Consider the following 23,012-nt stretch of genomic DNA (forward strand, 5'->3'; position numbering starts at 1 on the left):
TGCACGGGTCTGTGTGTGTGTAAATGGCGCCTCGTCTCCATGTGACAGATGGGCTCCCATAGCAGCAGTTCACATGAGGGAGGCAGAAAGTCACTTTTGGATGCGACAACCTTCCCACCTCCCAACAATTTTTTGGACGGGGCGAATTCCTGTTGAACTGGACAGACTCAAGATCTGTGCACGAGCATTGGCAGGATGTGCCTGGGTGTTAGAACACCAAACCATGCCAAATCAGGCCAAAGCGCGGCCAAAGCAAACCAAGCTTCAGACCAGAAGTCTGTGCAGAGAATTCGTTTTTAATATTATGTAAATTGCATTGGTAAATATGGCTTCAAACGCAACTGCCAGACCCATAAAGCACAGAATTAACAATGAATGTAAATTATAAATTGAATTGTAAATTGTGAAGTGAAAGAAGGGGAGACAGATGGCAGCCACAGAAGGTAAGGACAGGGCAAATGGACACACTCGTCTGGACTGTTTCTGCCAGCACTTCTGCTACGAGGCAGTTGTCTTCAAATTTTGGAAATGCCAGTCAAAATGCTCTGCGCCGCAGTCCACCTCAAACCCTGTCTGATGTAAATGCATTACAGTGCTGCAGGCAACTATGCGGTACAGTGTTTGCATTTTAACTTGTCACTGTTATCTTTATCTGTCTATAGCACAGCAAACACACAGCAGTAGCTATAGTAGGCAGAAGCTGTATCGTGACGGTGTACACTCCTGAAAGTTCAAACATCACAGCTTCTACAGCGGCAGTTTTCTGAGGTTCTATCTCCTAAAAGTTGCTGGTATGCAGTGAAAATGTCTGTGACTCACCAGCTGATATAAACACAAATATATTATGATTACAAAAGTGATGAAATAGAGGGCAATAGCATTAACACGTTTCATGCTAAATCCAATTAACGTTTCTCAAAAACAAAGTATGGAGAGTATCTCCAAACAGATTTACTGCACTTTGCTATACAGAAGGATACAATTACAACATACGCTTTATATAACTAACAGCGATTACTCAGTTCAGCTCTGTGGGGAACTATATTGTACTACTTTTAACAATTAGCATGGCACACTTTTTTCCATCTCATGCCAATTACATTTTGGGTTTTACTGTTAAAATAGGTTTGTCTTTATCACAGGCCATCATAATAATTTCATTAATTTAGTACCTCTACCATTTTTTTCCGTTTGCCCATTTACACACATTAACATCCAGCAAATGTAAAAGTCCTGAACTGATTCAGCTGCGTTGGTTTATCTTTTCAATAACAAAACAATATACACAGTAATTCATTCTGACGTTCACGCAGACACCAGTATAGCCTCACAGCAGGCTGAACAGGCCGTCATTTGAAAATATACTCTCCGATTTGAGGACACTTTAGTGCATCGAAGGGAGGGTCAGAATAGTATTGAACAAGAGCGAGAGACAGTAGCCAATCAGAGTGCAAAGAGTGTGACGCTAGATCACCACCTGGAACATGTGAGCCCAGAACCTATTCTTTGAAACAACAGAAGGGGAAGCAAAGGACATAGAGGCTGTTTATAATGTTAATTAGCATTACATAATAAGTGTATGTTTGCTTTCTCCTGGGTGATGTCTCCTTCACTTTACTATGGGTTTCAATTAATCCTTCTCTACTTTCTCTCTACTTCCCGCTTCTTTCTTTTTTTGCTCCCTTATTGTCACTCACTTAAGAATTATTTCATCTTTCTTAAATTTCCATATGCCTGCATTTGTGCACTCTGTCCCTCACTCTCTTTATGCATTTTTTATGTGTGGGACATCTGAAGTGATGCTTTGATGTGCAACCCTCTGCGCTCAGGTGTAATTCTCAAATTGTCCTCACAGTAACCCCTGTACTTCCATTCATCTCCGTGTCCTCACCCATTCTCTCCCTGCTTCTCTGTCTCTCTCTCTCTCCCATGTCTCCCTCTCCGTCTCACTCTCTCCTTCCTTCTGATGTTACGCTACTGTGCCAATGAGGAAGAGCAGAAGGAGAAAGGAGGAATGAATCTGGGTCACAGGGGGCCATGCATCTCAAGTTTCCACTCCGCCACAATAAAAAGGAAATTGATCTGTGGCTCGTCTGCGCTCCCATTCCCTTTAGCCTCAAGTCCAGACGGACACACACACACAGACACACACACACACACACACACACACACACACACACAGCTGAGTCAGGCCATGGAAACAGTGTTCATCCGCCTCTTGGATCCATCATCCTTTTTCCAAAGCAGCAGGTGCACCCACATTGAGAGCACACAAATGCAGCATCAAACAGACGCACACTGGGTCTCTCCCCTTCACACCGCCACCCTGTGCACATGAATTTATGAAAACTGTGTAATTCTGTTTCTCAACTCAAAACCCTGCAGTGGTATGAAAGCAATTTACTCGAAACTTGGACCTACAATTGTCATTTTACATATTAAACAGCCTTTAAAATTGTGTTTTCCTCTCTATCGTTCTGCCTCTCACCTTGCGATTCATTCGTGTCCAAATACAACCAAGCAATACCGAGGTAAGTTAAGAGTTCTCAAAGCATTCTCATTGGTTGTAGACAAAGTCCAAGATAAACAAAACAATAGTTGCTGCTAATTTTATTTCTTTATCAGGTATTGCAGCAATAATTTTGTTTAAAAAAATGTCGAGAAATAGTGCAAAGTTCTCATCGTATGTTCACAGAGGTCCTCAAACTGGTTGTTTTCTAACCACCAGTGCAAAACCCAGAGTTTTGACAACGATAGAAACCACAGAACATCTGAAAATCTTCACATTTAAGAAGCTGGACCCATTAGTTACAAACCACATCCCATAATTTATATTAAACAGTTAAAATCTTCTGATCTGTCTTCGAATACATCTTAACAAAAACACCAAATAAAGGCGCAGACACAGGAAAAAAGGTGCGGACATAAACACGAGGGCAAAACTGAAATGGAGTTACAATGAAAATTAGAATCCAAGAAACCCAAGCCAGAGGTAAACAAACTGTTTAACAAATCCACTGGGCATGGGCATGAAAGAGCGCGAGGGGAAGGAAAGAGCTTCAGCAGCCATGCAGCAGAAAAGAAAATCTAATCATTTTCTCATTACTATGCTTCCTCGGTTAGTTGGGCTGATTTAGAGTAAACTGATTATGTTCTTCGATCGCTCCCCACGAGTCCTGGTCAACTTTCACCAAAGCGTACTCCATCAGTTGCTATGTTTTAGATTACCCCTGGTTCTACCTACATGTGAACGCTCTGCTCATTACAAGCTGTGGGACTTCAGTTAATTTAGTTGTAATGGCAAAGACCCAGCGTTCACTCAATTATCAAAAATACAACTATCACTCACGGAGGAAGTTCATAACCGATCGCTCTGTGCAGTCTGGAGAAAATGAAGGCTGTTTGTCAACATAAATATTTCAGCACAGTTGTACCAAAAAGCTGTTTGTAGGCATGTTGTGAAGAGAATTGCACGTGTTTGTGTGTAATAAGGTTATATACACAACTAGTCAAAACTATGACTCAGTAACACACAAACTATGTGTTACTGTTCAAAGTCTTCCTGGATCAGTGTGGAGCTGAACAGGAGGTGGTGTGTGTGTGTGTGTGTGTGTGTATTCACTTTCATTTCTTGTCCCATGTGTCTCTCCCTCCCTCATCAATGGCTGCTTTAGTCCATTAGCACAGTGGTCTGGGGTCTGTGGTGTGAAAGGGGAATGGTCTGGCTCTTCCATTTCAGACTGTGGGGTCGGTGGCTTTACAGTCCTTCACAGCTAATGACCATCTCTGGGAACACACTCTCTAATGTGCCCCCACACACACACACAAATACAGACACACACTCATACACACATCCGCACAGGAGGCTGGAAACTGTTCATCATCAGGACACCTCGAAAGCATATGCAGGCACACACACACACACACACACACACACACACAGCGAGACTCATTAACTGACAACCCAATCTATAGTCTCTTCATCATGGTGACACTAACAGTAGGAAGCAGTCGCGCACACACACACACACACACACACACACACACACACACACACACACACACACACACACACACACACACACACAGACACACACACAGACACACACACCAGAGTCACACACACAGAAACACACAGATATAAAGGATGTAGGATTCTCGGAATGAGGACACTCACAAGGAAGGCAAACACATAGACATAGCCCTCGGCTTTATGCGCATGACTTTACAAAATCTTTCAATTTTAGCCTTTTTTATTGTAAATTTAACTAGCTTTGAGACCTTAGTGAGACTGAAAAGAGAATGTAGCTGCAAAACTAAAAAATAATACATTTTTAAGATATACAAATTAAATAACAGCATGCAGAACTATTTCATCTCAAAACTGCTATCAAACTTCATGGTAGGGAACATTTTGTGGGTTTGGTTGTGGTCCGATGCAAACCAGCAGATAAAACTGCCCATTAGATGTCCTGCTCTTCCATTCCTCCCCACCACATCTTCCTCTGCTTACTACACTCAGAAGATAGAAGTCATCAACCACCATGCTCCAGTAGCAGTGATGATGGGAGTTTTTACAGAAAGTCAATGGTCCTGTCTAAAGACAACCTAAAATCTGCTCAGTTAAGTTTCTCTTCAAAACAGATATACTGTGCATCTATTAATAGAGTTCTCTAAATGCCATTTCATGCTTCTTTAAAATGCTTCACACTTTCTGAAGCTCCATCAAGACACTCCCTGGTGGCAAGTGTGGACATCTGTGCAATTAATACTGAAGATGCAACCTCTGTCATAATTCGCATATCTGCTATAGCAAATTGTTTTTAATTGCAGCAGATAGAGAGATGTGCTGTCTCTATCACACACACACAGTTTGCGTCATTATTGAGTGAAGAAAAACAACCCCATCTATCAGTTTAATCAATCAATGGATCTATTTCTATCGCTGCACAAATCTTAGATTGATTTTAGGTAGCTGTGTATAAGTGCTGGAGCTGCTGAAAACAAGACCGAACCCGTGCATAGGCACACATTTTAAGTCAAACCTAAACAAACGCACTCAGACATCTGTGTCTCTAAGAAACAACACAATCACAGCGCTTCCACTCATGAACAGCTTTACTTCACCCTGCACAGCTGTTGATGACAAAGCATGCACCAGAGAGAGTGGGATGACACAGAAGGATTTAAAAGGAAGGAAAATGAAAGAAAGGTAAAGAGGTGAGAGAAATAGTATTCTTTTTTTTTGGAATTTCACTGATCTCAGATTAAAGATGTAGGAGAAACAAACAAGAGCCTCACTGCAGCCAGGAGTTTAGCCCACCTCCCTTTATTTGCATGAGCTAAAATGATGTAACACACACACAAACAAAGAACCACAAAATAGAGCAGGTCATGAAAGCAGGACTTCTCCCTGAAATACTGACATACATACAGAACGGGAATATGCTGGAAAATGTACACACGCACATACATACATACATACATACATACACACAGTGGGAAAAATAGATCATGTTGTGAAAGCAGGTCTGCCTTATATACAGAACATGTATAATAAATGCACATCACAAAAGAAAGCAGAAGCATGACACACACACACACACAGAAAAATGTAGAGCATGTTAAAAAGAGATGTCATTCTTGCTACCATGCGTACAAGAACACACGTAGAGTGACTTATATGTACTATAAAACAAATATAATCACATGTCCCTTGCTACTTATGGAACACATACACCAGCCCACATACACTGTGTGTGTCTAAACCATGATGTCGTCATCCTTTTATGGATTTAGGGGGGCAATTAAATGAAACATGAGAGCAAGCAGATGATTAAAGATTTATCTGACCAAAGTCTGTGCAGTTCCTTCCCTTTTCACCCACGCACACATGCATCAAATACAATCACACACACAAATGCGCAGGCACACACACCTTCTACTACCGTGACCATCTGGGGATGCAGGAAAGAACGCATTGATCTCATTAAAAAACTCTGACTGTACAGATTGTCATTGAAACACCCCCACCTCATACACACACACGCACACAAAAAACAGCCCTGCATGTTGGTGTAATTTACTAAGTGAAGTATAAATGTGCCATTCGTTGAAATCAATTAGCCGGGGGTTGCTAACTTTGAACACATCTCCATAGACCCTCTGGAGATTTGGTGCTAATGTGATGAATTAAGGTCAACAGCACAGACCTAAAAAGCACTCACATAAACACACACACACACACACACGCACACACACACCATGGAGTTTGTTGCTATTGCTTTTTGCATTAGCAACTTCATCAATTTTTGCATTATTTATGTCTAGCAAATCTAGCATTTTACACGCGACGGAAAAAAAATTGAAACAGACAGATGATAAATAAAAGTCGCTGTTAGTATAGCAGCATGCTGCAGTTTTGCCAACTGACCTGAGATCAGCTATTACCGCTACTGGCCAACAACAGCTTCAGCCAATTACCAGTCTAGAATACTGCCAACTCCTGATTTAGCTCTGCCAAATGATGAAAACGCCTCACATACAAAACATACAGTATGCACGTGTGTTATTTATGCTACAACAGACACAGAACTTGTGCTTCGAGCTGTTAAGTGGATTAATCTATTAGTCTTTTGACAGAGAGCGGCTTGACAATTTTGATAATCAGCTGATAATTTATGAGTAAAATTTCAATTGAAAAAAAAAGAAAGTTATTGGTTTCACCTTCTGAAATGTGGAAATGTGAATATATATTGAATATGTTTGGGTTTTGGAGTGTTGGTGAGCTAAAACAAGCTTTTTTAAGATGGTCGGGCTCTGTAAAATGTTTCAAAAAGTGAAAAATGCCCAACAGCATTCCTCAGACTAGCCAATTAAGTGTAAAAACTATCTATAGATGAATCGGTAACATAGATGCAGCCATACGCAGAACACCCCCAAAATGGACAGCAGAGAATTCTCTGTGAAGTGTGCAGTGCTGGGCTAGTATTGATTGTGATATTATTACTCTGGAAACCTATCAGACAAATACATTTTGATGGACAAGTCCATCTTCTTATCTAAAGCAGATATCCCTATAGGTGTCTCCTCCTTCCAAACTCATCTTTCATCCCCCTATCAATCCCCCAAGCACATATGAAAGGAGACAAAATCCATTTTATCCTTCCATCACCTATAAAACTCCTGCTTATTTTCCCATGCTCCCTCCATTTCATCCTCTGTTATACTCGCCTCGTGCAACTTTATTTTTGCTCCACTCAACCTTTCAAGTCTGGTGCATGGAGAAAACAGTGTTTGTCTTCCCTCTGGATTCTTAAACAGGTGCAAGAGTCTCTTGATTAGAAATGGATCAATGTGTCTCCACTGCGCTGCACTGAGGCTCTTTGAAGTTTGGGAAAACATACTCGTGCTCACATGAACACACTAATACACGCACGTACAATTGGTTTCTCAATGTTTCTATACATTGCAAAAAACACCCTGAAGTTTGGGGGCATCATTTTCTGCCATCTCACAAATTGGATTATGGGCAAATGAGCTCTGTGCCTTTTGACAGGAGGACATTCTGCCATTTCAATATTCATGACTTTCAGAAAAAGCTTGAAGTGAATAGAATTAATGAGGCAAACTGTGAGGGGTCTTAATTCCAGAAGGTGACGTGAGACTGTCTGTTCCTCCCATCGCCGGCAAATGGCAATAAAATAAAAATCATTCAGAGCGTACAGTGAGATCTTAACTCATGTTGAGTTATGTCAGAGGACAGCGACAACGCTTGAAATTAGGTGGTGGCAAATCACTTTGGAAGGAGGATTTAGAGAGGACAATAATTTTGTTGGACGTCAGAAAACAAGGATCTTCGTATTGAAAGTGGCAAATGTCACTTCTTGTCTTCTGTCGCACTCATATTTCATCTGTACTGTTAAGTGTTAAAAAAAATTACACACAGACACCTGTTCAAGTAGAAAAGTAGTAAAAAAAAAGTAGTAAAAAAAGCCTTCAAACCCTGTGGAAAAGAGATGCGTTTGGAAAAAGTAAGTAAGGCCTGTGGACATCTTAGAAAACATCAGGCTGCCTGCTTTGATTGCAACTCACCTTCGCTCACCTCTTTCTTCCACAGTCAGAGGTGATCAATAGTTTCTCTAAGAAAAAGGACCTAGTCTTTGCTCTTTGGGAAAGGGGGTGGTACACTCTGACAAAACACATAACATGTGCTCTGAGAGCAAGTCTAGTCTAGAATCTTAGATTATCAACTAAAGTCTTAAAGTCTGTAAACTACGTAGTTTCTTTGAATATGATGCTCCAGTAGTTAGCCAATCAGCAGCATCTAACATTCAAACGCTACGTGAGCCCCTTCAAATCAAGTGTTACTGCAGGGAGTGAGGAACACATGTGACGGTTCTCAAAAAAAGAACTTGCTCCGGTGTCAGGGTGTAATCTAACTGTCTGATCATTAATGAAAGTGTCGCCACAGCTTCGGCCAAAAGAGGTGAAATAAAGCCAACAAATATCACAGTAACAGCACCGTGGGCTATTATACTTAACTACTGCCTTCTATCACAACTGGGTCACTGGGTCTTCTCCGTGCACAGTGGAGAGGGAATGTGTGTGTGTGTGTGTTGTGAAGACGGTTTGTCAGTCTTTAATAAAATAATGCCAGAAGAAGCATTTGGTGTGCTTCTAATTTGGACACACACACACACACACACACACTAGTTTTGTAAGATTCAGGTAAATATTTAATGAATGGGAGAGTTTCTACAGCTGGGAAGGCAAATATTCAAAGCTCAACTTCTCTTTTCTGCTTTTTGTCAGTGGCAATCGGTGTATCTGCTTTTCTTTGTGAATAAATGCAGAAGTTAAGCAGTCTGTTGAAACCAAAGTATCAAAGCACTGTGCACCCACAGTCTTGAGTCTCTTTGAGGGGTCACCCACCAACACACATCACAGACTCTTGGCTCCCTGGTTTGTAACTTTGGAGGGTACTTGGAATTTGGCATGGGTGACTTATCTTGGATGTTTACTTGTGGGCATTAAATGTAACTTGTTAAATATAGTTGTGGGATTTCGTGGTGGTTGCACCTGAGCACAGCAGGCATTGCAAAGTGGAAATTAATGGGCAGCAAGGCATGAAAACTTGCAGATGGGCCATGGCAGCCAGGGATTCACCCCCCTCACTAGTTTTTCTGGCTAAACAGACTTATTTCACTATTCTGGTTGCCTTTATGGTGTGACAGTCAGTGCTTCACTCTTAAGCCTGACCAAGCAGAGCTAGTCGTATTATCTTGCTCATCGTGGCTCCAAATTCCATTTAAAAACCTTTTCATGGTCCTTAGTTTAGCTCCATGTGCAGCAGAGGGTCCTGCCCAATGGACAATTGTTTCAAATAAAATCATATTATTTTCTAGACTCAAATTTGACAACAAACCTTCTGGCTACAACAGAACTTATACAGTCTGCATGTTATTGGGTAAGGAAATATGGGAAAGCGGTGTGGAGAATGCAATTCACAAACTGTAAGGGGAAAGGAGGAGGAATTTTGATGCCACATTTCAGAACAAAAGTAAAAAATAATATAAAGAAAATAGTGGAGGACAGTACAGAGGAAGCACATCACAAACTCCACTCCACTCCTTTTGAAAACCTTTTGAGATGTGATCCAACACATAAATCCATCAAAAGACACAAAACATACAGGTCAGGTATTGGATATTTCTAGCGAAAGCACACCATCAGTGAGCCGTGAGCAAGCAGCTGACATCAAGCAATATCGAGAAACTCTATGAAACCAAACAAAAGGAAAATCAGTCTTAAAAAGCTGGTTATTCTGCTGTGTGAATGTCAAAGGAAAGGTTGCAGTTCTCATTCTTCAACCTGCTACACCAGCCAAGAAGCTGACGCTTAAGTGCATACACGTGTGTGTCTGTGCCAAAGAGTGTGTGAAAGAGAGAGAGTGTGTGCAGGTACATAGTAGGTTTTTGCATATGCAGGCCTGGTCAAGATATGGTTATTTGTATATGTATGTGTGTGTGTGTGTGTGTGTGTGTAGCATTAGCCTCCCTCCTACCTCCGCCCAGCGTAAAATGTTTAAGCCCATCATCTTGGTGTTAATTTAATCATGACCTCCAATGCTGTCTTACACAAACAAACATCAACAACAATAAGAGGAGCAGACAAAAAGGCTTCAGGATACACTTCTTCTCATGGAAACTATGTGTAAACACATGTTTATGTAAATGCAGACACAGATTTGAAAAGCTAATGAAAACATGAGGCATGCTGTGAAAAGAAGGACAGAAGAAGAAGAAAAAAAAAAAGTCTATGAAAATTCTTGCAAACAGCACTGAATCCAATAGGTTAATGCAGATGTTGCATGCGGGGTCACAGCACTACTCATTATGCTCACACACACAAAACCAATTGTCAATGCATCTTTTTATGCGTGTGATTTTGTGTGTGTGTGTGAGTGTGTGTGTGTGTGTGTGTGGGTGAGGGAGAGATGGGGCCTCTGAGGCCCCATTGAGAAGGTGTCACCCTGCTTCCAAACATTCAAGCTCTGCTTCCAATGACACATAATAGGGTGTGGGGGTGGAGGATGGAGGGCACAGAGAGAGAGAGTCGTCATTGGCTACACGCACTATGAACGCATGCCAGAAAAGAAGAAAAGACAGAAAACAGACAGAGACCTTAAAGAAGAGAGAGGATGGAGGGAGAGGGTCGAGCAGGAAAGGAGATCTGGTGAAAAACATCCAACGCAACAAGCACAACGGATAAAAAAATCATTTCTCCCACCAGGATCTCCCCCTTCTACTCCCCCCCCCCTCCCCTCTACTTCGGCTCATCCAAACAACGTAGCGTCTTTAAACTGCGAGTTGAAGCTTTGCAAAGCAGCCAACATCCCAAATAGCTGAACGTTTTGCATGTCCTGAGAGACTCCTGGTGCCGCTACGGCAGCTACAGAGCATCAGCTTATTTATTTTTTACTTCAAACACACTTCCAATAATCCCCACGTTGTGACTCCAAAAGGAAGCACTTCTTATCGGGAGTTTCACAGGATAATCAGAAATAAGGTGTTTTTTTTTCTTTTCTCTTCAACCGGCAGTGGAAACTGTGGTCCTTAGCACTGAGTCCTTAACAATTCCCTCACCCTTTAATTCCTCCCCTCCAACCTCATGTTGACACAGCATCACTGCGTTTTGACAATAAAGAACGCTGCAGGTAAAAATGTCACATTAGTGTTGTGTGTATCCCACAAAACATAGATTCTGTGTGTGTGTGTGAGAGAGAGAGAGAGAGAGAGAGAGAGAGAGAGAGAGAGAGAGCGAGAGAGATTTTGTGTCACACCAGCCTTTTTTCTGATAACTGGTATTACTGAGCACTAGCTATATCATCAAAGAGTGACTCCCCCCCTCCACCACCTCACCCCATCATCCTGTGACGAATGACAAGCAAAATCCCCTCAAGGTAAAAGACCCGTTCTCAGGCTTAGGAGCTGGCAAGGCGTATGTATGAAGGAGATACCTTGTGCGTGTGTAATCTACGCAAACGGCTTCATTCGAAAGCCAGATGGAGGGAGGGATTCAGAGAGAAGACGAGGGGAAAAGAAAGAGTGCAAAGTAAGGACAAAAGGATGAAAATATCTGTGTCAAGTTGGTTATCCTCAAGTTCAAGTTGTTTTCTTAGTGGTTACTGACCACAGTGCGTTACAGTTACAGTGGGGACTGAACTGTCACGTTTTTTTTTTTGTTTTTTTTTTTAATGGAAATTCTGTTCAAGATGCAATCAGTATTATAGCTGGGACCACGAAATATTTGGTATTTTTGTGTGATAAATAACTAAACAATCAATTGATTACCAAAATAATTATCACTGATTCGTTTAATAATTAATTTCTATTTCTTCTATCATATCAGCACCACTCCCAAGACCTCAACTGTGCTGGCGCCATGTCGGCTTTGCCTGTTTAGATGAGTTGAAAATGTTCCAATTTCGCTGGTACATTGAACTCGCATAAGCTTGCTCCAATCTGTTGATGAAAAGTTGTTTTATGCAACGATAGGACAATAGCGCATAGAGAGATGAACCAACTTTACCAAATGCATTGTATCTGGATTTGTGTTTCTGTAATGATTCATGCATAAGCTGTCACAATTAACAGTAGAGGGTTATTAAGGAAAAGATCAACAACTGAAATCATTAAATAATAAAAAATCTGCATTTCTTCTTCAGCACATCAGATTTGTATTACTTCAAACAGCTCAGTCTTTATTATTGGGATATAGTTTTAGCATTTGCATCGCTTGTTTTCTGCTGCCTAATGATGCAGATACTTTAAGGGGGAGTTTATATCCACTTTCGGAGAACTTTTCCTTTTTTTGACACCTTCAAAGCCGCTTTCCACCTGCTTTCTCTCAGCAGGTGTTGAGCCAGAAAGTAGCAGTGTCACCCAACTGAGATCAAACGAAAGATGTGCATTGTCACTATCGTGGGGAGACACGCAATAGCAGCATAAAGCACTAAATTCACCACATTAACTTCTACTTTTACCAAACTGGTTTCCTGCTTCTTTGCCAAAGAGGATGGAAAAGTTCGTGATTTATATGACAAGAGACACTGAAGCAGGGTAAGATGTAATGAATCAAGCTGAACAAACCAACAGTTTGTCATTGATAAAGACGGAGAGCAGGGTGAAGAAAAATGATCTACTATAAAAAAAAAAAAAAATAGAATTTAGAGCAACAGAGCGAAGAAGAGAAAAGACAAAGTAAAGCATACAGAAAGAAATGAAGCAGAACAGAGAAATACAGAGAGACTGAGGCAATGTCATCAGAAAAGGGAGTCAAACAAAACTCTTTCCTCCACTTTGGAACTTCCAAGTAAAACTTGTCATGAAAACTTTTGACATGCAGCACTCAAGGGCTCTATCTCAGCGTCAGCCCAGCAGACTGGTATTAACAGCCATGTTTTATTCATCAGCATTCTTAGTTGTCGTTTCATACGCCGCTCACTGACTGCGTATACCAGGCAACAGAGCACAAGGTGAAAAACAGGATTACAGCAAATGTAAATAATAAAATGGAGGCACATGAAGATATTCGGTTAATCTGAGCTGGGGATTAACGCCATGATACCCTGTCAGACACGGCTGGGATGGGGAGGGGGGGAGGGGGGGGGTGTAACAACAGCACAACACAACAACACAGGCACAAAGAGCCACACGGCAACGAGACACAGCCAAACATTTACACACACACACACACACACACGGAGGGAAAATAGGATTGTAGTGTTATCGGAGTTTGACTTTGAACAATAAGTGACTTTCCAGTAGAGCAGAGCAAGCAAACAACACAAGGTAATCTGCTGAAAACGGACGAGCTAATTCTGACATAAACGACAGAGGGGAGTGGGGGTACTGTATACAGAAAGGAAGAGAGATAAGGAGAGCAAGAATTAACAAACTACTGATATTAAAAAAAAAGGAACATCGGGCAGGCAGCATCCCCCTTTTTCTTTAGCATAACAAAGCTTGTCTCAGTGAACAAGTGAACTGACACCTCTCACAAACTTCCTCCAACTAAGTCACTTTTCCTCCTCTTTCCTCAGTATGTTTCACCTTCAACAATTGTTAGCCATCTATTGCTTCTCTGCATTGTTCATCTGGCCAGACGCACTTATGTAAGTTCACGGTCAGCCACGTTGTTCCGTAACTGTCTGTATCACCATACTGCGGGCCCTGACCTTCTGTCAGATGTATGCTTGCTGTTGTGTTTGTGAAACAAACTTGGACGTGAGCATTGCTGTGACATTCAGTTATTCCAGTTTAAAAGTTATTCTATTAGTCTGCATTGGCTGATGTTTTTTAAGCAACTAGAGCAGCACAGACAGCAGTGACATTTTAAAGTTTAAATAGCAAATATGTTAGCAAGCGGAGTTTACATGTTCTACAGAAATGGAGCAACACTGGAATTCATTTGGAGTTGTGTTCTTGGTCACCTGATGAATGCAAGCCAATAGTCAATCTGCTTTAAGCTCCGTTTTTGGTCTCCACCAACTCCTGAGTAGAGATATCTGGCTCTTCAGCAACTAAATTCTCCAGTATGTTCACTAGCCACTTGCTAACTTTGTCTGTCTGGCTTTTTGTGCTTGTAAGTAGCACAAAGCAGGTTTTTCAGAAGGTTTTGCTAAGAACAGCAGCCTGCTGTGTAAGGAACGTTTGGCCATAGAAACCAAAGCAACCAACTAAAACAAGCTGAAAGACGTCACAAAGCTGAAGGGGAGTTGGGTGATCATTCTCTATTGGATCATCACTACAAGTACCCCCTCTATATAACACTCATACAATTACTGAGTAGTATTATTTGATTGATTACACAATAGCTCAAAAGCATCTGCTTTGAGAAATGTTATCAAGCTCTTTCATTATGCTTTTATGTTCCGATACTTTCGTTCCATACTAATCTCTGTGAAAACAAACCCAGTGGTTGGGAGTGAAAGTCAGGTTTTAAGGAAACCTTGTTCTGCTGATACATATGCCCCCATTTTGGAAGACACAATGAGGAGGGATGAAAGATGAAGAGAGACGCGAGGACAATGCCACTGTTATTTATTTTACTTTATACACACACAGTGAGAAAGAGAAATTAGTCCTCAGGCAGAAGCAAACTTACTTGTTCTTCTCATCTTTGCTTTCTCTGAAACACACACTACTCACGGAGCAGATTCTCACGGAGACACTCACTAATTGGATTAGAAGTATGTAGATGGACAGTGAACACACTCTCTCTCTCTCTCTCTCTCTCTCACACACACACACACACAGTATCTGCTTCCTCCTTGTAGGTTTGCTGCATTTCATACCCCTGCCCTTCATGTCAGTACAAAACCATTACTCCAAAGGTCTAGAGAAAGACAGACGGGGGTGAGAGACGCAGACAGAGGACGATAGAAAAGGAGCAAGAGGTAGAAAGTTAGGGAAAATGAGCGAGAGAGGTCGAGAGAGACACATAGGTGGCCATAGAGAGAAAAGTGAGAGAGCGCAAACGCCTCAGGCCAGCACTGACCTCAGCTAAAATTACCCTGCTGCTGTTTTGCACCGCTGCACCCAACACCTATTCAGCACACGAGGTATTGTTAGCTTGTAGAGCATGATGCAGTGTCTGACAAAGGTGATGCTCCGACATATTTTAGGCTTGTCATCTGTCAGGCTGGCAGCGCTGCATGTGTCTGCTTGATTATGTTTAGTATTCAATCTTCAAGGAATACATCATGTTTTAGAGAGGCTTGGCCAGCTGGCAGTCTCACCCTTTCATGTGTCAACTGAGCAGCAGAGGGACAGAGGAGACTGGCATCATCTAAAATATGAAGCCTGATGTTTTATTAATAAAAAGTTGTTTTAATTTATCGGTGTGTGGACTTGTGCATTAATGTGAATGAAGATGGAAAAAGCATCAGCATAGCTGATGAAATTAACCCAGTTGGATTTTTGATAATGTTTTTGACACAATTTTTAGTCATTAATCACAACATTTCATTTCTTAGGCAGAACAGAAAAATAGCCCATCATTAAAAGCTGTTTTGTGTATTTCCTGTAATATTTTTCAAACCTCCTTCACAGAACTGTCAGAGTTGTCAAATGTAACTTCGTAGAGCTACAGAATTTAGCTTCAGGGCCTCCACAAGTTCTCATTTCCTTTGATATTAGTTGATTTTTTCCCATCAGACATACAGTAGTGTAAGTTAAAGTATAAGATGGGGCACTGTATAAAATGATCTACCAGGAACACTCGCATGGTGTTTGTGTCAATGCTTTGATCAAAATGAGTTGTGGTTGCCAAACTTTTGTTTATGGCCTCATTTAAAGCATAAAACATTCATGCTCACCAAAACTGAACACATTTAAAATCTTGGTAAAAAAAAAAAAAAGTCCTAACTGCACAGGAAAAGTGGAACAAGATAGAAATTGTGTCCAATGCCATGAAAATAAGTTATACAATCAAGTTAACCAATGACTTATTTTCTTTTTCTTTACAGTGACTTTTGTGTGATATCCTCTGTTCATAAAATACATTGTCCTCAAACACAAAGCTGACCAGATGAAGCACACAGACAGACAGGCACACACACACACACACACACACACACACAGTCCCACAGTTCCTCAGCAGTAACAACAGTGTGTTTCTTTCTCTGGAGACAAAAGCACTGCAGCTGCGTACACTCCACACACATATGCACACAACTTCATGTCCTTAGTTCAGTACAGAAAAGCAAATGCTTGCGTGTGGGGTTGTTAATGGGTAAACGTGGGCTTATGCTTCTGTGCATGTGTGTTTGATGGAATTATGCAATGCAGAAAAGAAATAATACCTGCTCAGAAACATTATAAATCTGACCAGTGTTAGTGTTGAACCCCTTAGTTCACCTCGGTCTGTGTGTGTGTGCAGTGTTCACAGTTTGTCTTTTCAGAAGCAGCGTGTCTGTATTTTATTCTGAGTTCTGCCACACAATCCTGCAACTACACACACATTGTGTGGCTGTATGTGTGTAACTGATTAAGCTACTGGTCCCTTTGACCTCATACTCCCATTAAAAGTCTGACCCCTACTGTGCTGCAGTGAACAGTGTGTGTGTGTGTGTGTGTGTGTGTGTGTGTGCGTGTGTGTGTGTGTGTGTCAGCAGGTGACCAAAATGTGTTTTTGTGAGCAGTTCAGTATAATGCCTTTTATGCCTGAAGCGCTTTTCTGCAGTCTCTTATTACAGTGTCATGTGTGTGTGTGATAAAAACAGTGTGTGTGAGAGAGAGCCTGGCCTCTCACACACACACACACACACACACACACACACACACACACACACACACACACACACACACACACACACACACACACACACACACACACACACACACACACACACACACACACACAGACAGAGCAGTAGCGTGAAATGTGTTGTGATGTCTCCTCTATGGGAAGCTAGTCTCAGGCTGCAGTGGAGACGCTCCCCTTCTCAGACCTGCTCAGACTCATTGTCCTATGACACACACACACACACACACACACACTACACACACTACACACACTACACACTAAGCTCAACAAGAACTTTCTTCCCACCCTTATGTATTCTCTCTCCATCCCCTTCTGATTTTGTGTTTTTAGCAGTGTATCATAACTAACTAGTAACTAACATAGTTTCCAAAGTGACGTCTTTATATTGTCCAACCAACTGTCAAACAATCAAAGATATTCAAGAAAAGAAGCTAAACCAGCCAACATTTGGCTGGTTGCTGCTTTTGTTAGTGGAAATTAATTTTCTATCGATTAATGGAGCAATTGTTGCGCCACTAATCACACCACTGTCTTCTGTTTATTCATACATTCTCTCAGATAGGGTTGTTACAGAACACTGTGACCGAGGCCAACTGGAGAGAAGACTCTGTACCGCGATGTGAGAGAGTGAGAACAATTGAAAGCTAACACTGGGTTCAGATATGAGATGATTTTACAGTGGCACTTTGGATTAGGCATGTTTAAATCCACTTAAATCCGCTGTAAAAATGTTAAGGCCTTTTTTCTGTATATTCAACAGCTGAAATATAGGTCATACAGAGCCGTGCAGAGGTGGAGAGTTTCCATGTCTACACATGTGTGCAGAAGTGTTATGTTCACTACAAAGAAAGCACACGCATGCACAAAAACCCCACCACCGCCATCACCATCGCATTACCGTCTCCCAGGGCAACAAGAGCGGAATCTACCAAGAGGCATGTTGAGAATGAAGGAGAGGAGAGGGGAGGAGAGAGGCAGGAGGAGGATGAAGAAGAGAGAAAGGGAGAATGAAAGAAAAGAGAGACAAGGCACAAAAGACAACCCAATCTACCAAGACTCAGTCTAATTCAGCTGCTAGAAGGAGGATGCTATAAGGGTAATCCCTGCTGTGAGACGTGCGAGTGTGTGCACAGAAAAAGAGATGAGAGATGCGACTAGTGACTGATAAGCACAAGCGCTGATAAAAGACTTGCATATAGACACACATGCAAACACACCTGGGTGGGTGTGTATGATAGACCCATGCATGTGTGTTTACATGCACATTACTGCCTTAATAGAGGGATGACGGGAGTCAGTGTTATAAGGACACACACTTACAATGTAGTGTTAGGCTCTTTTGTTCATGCCACGTTCTAGCACATTTAAATTTCCTCAACAAGTATCCAAAGCAGGTAGTACAGGCACCAATTCTACAACTACATGTGTTATTCCCTCATTCAAATTTGCTCGTTAAACGATGTCAATTACACATTTTTTATGACATTACAAACATTAGGGATATCGCAACAATCTAAACTTACAAATATCGGAACTTTCATTAAATCAATTGTCTGAATCCCCTGCATTTTAAATGAGAATAGCTGTAACAACCAGTGGCATCTAACCACAAGTTTAACCAGTTAGTCAGCTCACAGTCTAACGCAGATGTCCACAACCTTTAACTAGTTGTGCTTCAGTTAGTTAGGACAAATATCAGAAGTTAGCCAGCAGAGAGATTTGACAGCTTTTCCATAATAGGTATTGTGTATATTCACTTTGAAGGGAGTGTTACACTCATCCGATCAGGTGTTGGAAGGATTCTCAGTGAATGTCATCCATTTGTTGCCCAGCCTACTTTAAACGACACCTGTTCCAAGCCTATTTAGCTTTGCCACACCACCATGAATGAAGCGAAACTAGCTGGCTAATCCTCCTCTTATTTTCTTCACAATTATATATCTCTTCTCCTATCTCCAATACCCCCCCCCCCCCCCCCCCCCCCCCCCCACCTGCCCATTCTCTAAAATACTTTGCTTTGCCTATTTTTCTCCTGAGCTCTGCTCTACAGTGTCCTGTTCCTTTCAATCAAATCTGTCTCATCAGTTCTCCTCCTCCCTCTCCTCCTCATCCCCCTCCTCCTCTCCGCTGTGCTCTGTTGGTGATATTGGGTTTTGGGGAGGGGGCGCAGTGGCAGTGCTGGCATCTGTTCGAAGGGCTGGCATACTGCCAGCCACTGAGCATCACTCCGGCAACCAGAGTCATGCTGTTGGATTTATCTCCTACCAACCTGTCAGCTGATGCTCTTTGTGGGCGTGAGACGAGTGGGCATAGCCTCTTTGGCGTTTGCACTGCCAAGGTGCCTTACAGGAGATTTCAAACTGGGGGGAGGAAAGCCCCTTTCTGGGTGCTACAACACTGGAAAGGTGAGCCAGCTTTTTAGAAAGAAGCACCCAACTCTCCAACACAGGCTGAGAGCTGAAGCACACAAACAATAGAGAGTACACAGTGGGTAGAAAGTGAGAGGGGGAACTGGGTATGGATGCACGGAAAGACAGTATAAGGCACAGCAAGAGGAAAAAGTAGATAAAAAGGTAGAGACAGAGCATCGGAAGAGATCGAGAGAGTGACAGAGGAGCCCAAGAGGAAAGAAATTCCACATCTGAAGCGTACAGGACATGTAGCAAAAAGAGTGAACAGACAAGACAAAGGCAGGCCACATTTCTGCCACAGACCAATTGGCTCAGTGAAGAGAATAAATTGTCACCTTGTACCTGAAGCACCAAGTCCATATTGTCTTTGAGCAGCGCTTATACCGAACAACAAAGTGAACTGTAGCTGTTAGCTCATTAAAATCTAATTCCACTTCCATGAAGTACTGCCCACTAAATGTCCAATAATTCTAATCAGTCTCTGCATTGAATGTGACATGCTTGTACCTGTAAATGTCATGGCATTTGTCAAAGGAACTCCCAAGATATTCAGCGCCGACCATCGCGGTGGGTGTGTGTGAGAGGAGGGAATCGTGGGTTTGGTGTGCTGCTTTCCAAGATAAGCGATGAATCAATTGGCCGCTAATATAACCATTGAGGCAATTAGCAGCATGACAAATTTATAAGGGATGATTACTCGGCTGGTTGTCCATGCAATAATCCTTTGAGGCTGTTGAACTGGAATTTTTCACACATTCCTGAAGGACATAATACAATATTTGATTGCCCGATATTGTATATGGAATTTTGTATTTGAAACTCCACTTCCACACCACCTGCCCACGGAAGCAGGGGCGTCCCTGAGATCAGAAAAGCAGCCAATTTGTGATCAGCCATAACTAAGAGCCACAGTACTTGCATTAGAGCTTGCTGCATTACTCAGCAGTGAGATGTCATCACACAGAGCACTGCAATTTTATCACACTATTCCAGATATGACACAATCTGTGAAGCCATTATGAGACCGTATAGCAGGGTGAACTCACTGATAAGGGGACTAACATTATCTCCACACAGTCACAGCAACATGAAGGTAATAACAACAATAATAATAATAATGGCAGTGCTCTGACCCAGTGGGGCCACAGCTTTCTTTGTGCCAGAGGTTTGCTCAGGAATAGGAATTAGTAAGAAGCGAGTAAAATTCCTATATTCATGTGACCTGACAAATGATCCACGATCAGCAGTTCCTGCGCTTATGTCTGCAGACTAACTGGAAACGGAGATTCCAGAGGGGCCTCAAGCAAAATGATAAGAAGCTTATCCTCAGTAGAACTTCATTCATTCAAAAATTAAAGCACAGATTTAATCAGCTATCTACATCTTACACCGTTATGCAGTTATGTACCAGATCATATCAGAATGAGAGCAGAATGCATACGCTCATGAAAACGTATAGTTCCTCCACATGAAAATGTTTAGGTGTCGCTTTCACCTAGATTAACATTCATGTTCGTAACGTGTGTGAAAGCAGGTATATTCAAGGCCCACAGGGCAGCAAGCAATCATCATTACGTTTATCCACCAATGTAACAGACTCTGCTGGGCTACTTACGACAGTTCTCCTCGTCGCTGCTGTCTGAGCAATCATCATCATCATCACATCTCCACAGGGTCGGGATGCACCGTCCGTTCTTGCACTGAAACTGCCCGGTTTCACACTCCGACTCCGTATGAGTTCCTATGTAGTCAAGAAAAGAAAAAAAAAAAAAAAAAAGTTGTCAGTCTCTTTATTTAGTGATCAGAATGTAAATATTGAATACATGCAGATCTCAGATTGGCAAAATATGAGATTTATAGTTAGCATTAAGTGTAGTAATGTCACTTTAAATCAAATCAAGTTAGTACCACAGATATATGGTGGGAAACGATAGACATCTACAGGAAAGAGGCAGTGTAAGTACTTTATCAATACCAGCCTATGACAAAACAGGGCTCGACTACAAACTGTTTACATGACTGTGTTCCTACGAATTTGGAGATTAACTGATATATTACAACAGTCTCCACTTTTTAAAAGAGCCTCCAATAGATTACATACATGCTTCTCTTGTAATATAGCAAGTAATTAATTCTCCCCTGAGTGTTGAGGGTTGGGAAGTGGTAAATAGCTATAATTGCTCTGCATCTCCCAGTACTGGAGAAAGGCTTCCACAAATAATGATTATAGTAGTCTGTAGCTAGTGTGTAGTGTTTTTTCTTAAATCTAACATTCCCACAACATGATTTACACTTTTGCTGTTTATCTCATGTTCATGGTGGGCTTGTTTGTTTGTGTGTGCTGTATCCATCAATAGGCTTTGGTGCGCCCTGAATGACTATACCATCAGTGTCACGCTGGCACTTGAAAACAAAGATCTGTTCAGGCAAATCTACGCAAGTTTTTGTGTGGGATGCGGCGACAAAAACACCAAACGCAGACCACTGCATCCTGCACTTTGCGATCACATCCCCACAAGCAGCCCTTTCTCCCCACAACATCAGCCTACTGCATTTACACACGTGTTGGGCTGTATGGGTCTTTTCTTCCGCGTATTGTCATCTGGTGTCACCAGAGATCGCGAACAAAAGTGGCGATCCAGGTGTGAGCCATTGCATGCCACGCTAAAGGAGAGGCGGACTGCGCTGAGAGACAATCCGTTTCTCCGTGGGCTACGATCCCCCTGAAGCGTCCGTGCTGCGATGCAAATTCACCCCCCTCGCTGGGACAAGTGTCTTACCTTTAGCGCAATGGAGCTCCATCAGTAACAAATGTAATAGCACAAGCTTCCCGACTTTTGTCCACATCTTTAGATCCTGGTGGTGGTGGTGGTGTGGGGGGGGTCTCACGGTTGTTGTGCGTGCAGGTGAAAAACCACTGAAGGATCCCCAACCTCTCACTGGCTCGGTGTGTGTTGCTCTCCCTGCCTCCGCTCCTGAGTGTGTGAGAGTGTGTGTGATCAGCCTGGCTCTCTGCTTCCTCTGCCTCTGCCTCGGCTCCTATTTGAATCAGTGACGCTTATGGGCGGGATAGACAGGGTTGGTGCCTGCGGTTAATGTAGTAGGTAGAAAAACTACATGAAAACGGTTGTTAACCAGGAAAATCATATCTGCAGATAGTGCTGAGTCAGGGACTGCAATCACAAACTTTACAGATGGAGCCTATCGAGGATATGTAAAGCGTTGTTAAAAACTTAGAAACACATATAAGATTTGGAATAGTTTAAAAGAAATTGTTCAATACGTTAGGATATTTCCTTCCGCAGAGTTAGATGTATTTCATCAGCTAATGCTAACATCAGATAGTAGCTAACATTAGCATTAAATAAGAAGCTACGCTAGTTAGCTTAGCTTAAAGACAAGGAAACCAGGGAAACAGCTAGCCTGGCTCCGTCCAAAAATACACCTAAAGCTCACTAATAAATAAAAAAAATCCCGACTTCTTGTAGTTTTACAGGGTTTCCTGGAGTCTTCGTTGGTTACCTGGCAACACCATTGCTAGGCTATGCTGCCAGGCAACATGGACGCCAAAAGACGCCACCAGGAAGTGCATCAGTCTTTGAAGCTAGTTTGACATAGTGGCCAAAGCGTGTAATTACAACAATTACGTCCCTCACGTGATAAATGAATCAACTTTTTTTGGGGTCACAACCCCCTACTGAATGATTTGTTTCACCAGCATTGACAATTTGATCCATTACCATACCCAAAATCTGAGTATTTCAGTGT

The 23,012-nt window shown here is 42.0% G+C and overlaps 1 protein-coding gene across 1 annotated transcript in view; it reads right to left on the reverse strand.

The window, feature by feature from the left end:
- The window catches only part of lrp8 (low density lipoprotein receptor-related protein 8, apolipoprotein e receptor), a 152,270-nt gene extending 130,179 nt beyond the window's left edge, over positions 1-22,091 (reverse strand). Inside the window, exons 1-2 of the mRNA XM_070831786.1 lie at positions 22,025-22,091; positions 20,860-20,985 (exon numbers count right to left, since the gene is read on the reverse strand). Coding sequence (XP_070687887.1) covers positions 20,860-20,985; positions 22,025-22,091 — 193 coding nt within the window. The remainder of the gene's footprint in view (positions 1-20,859; positions 20,986-22,024) is intronic.
- Between the last annotated feature and the right edge of the window lie 921 nt (positions 22,092-23,012).

The sequence above is a fragment of the Pempheris klunzingeri genome, chromosome 6, assembly GCF_042242105.1.
Source record: "Pempheris klunzingeri isolate RE-2024b chromosome 6, fPemKlu1.hap1, whole genome shotgun sequence".
In the NCBI taxonomy this organism is placed as follows: domain Eukaryota; kingdom Metazoa; phylum Chordata; class Actinopteri; order Acropomatiformes; family Pempheridae; genus Pempheris; species Pempheris klunzingeri.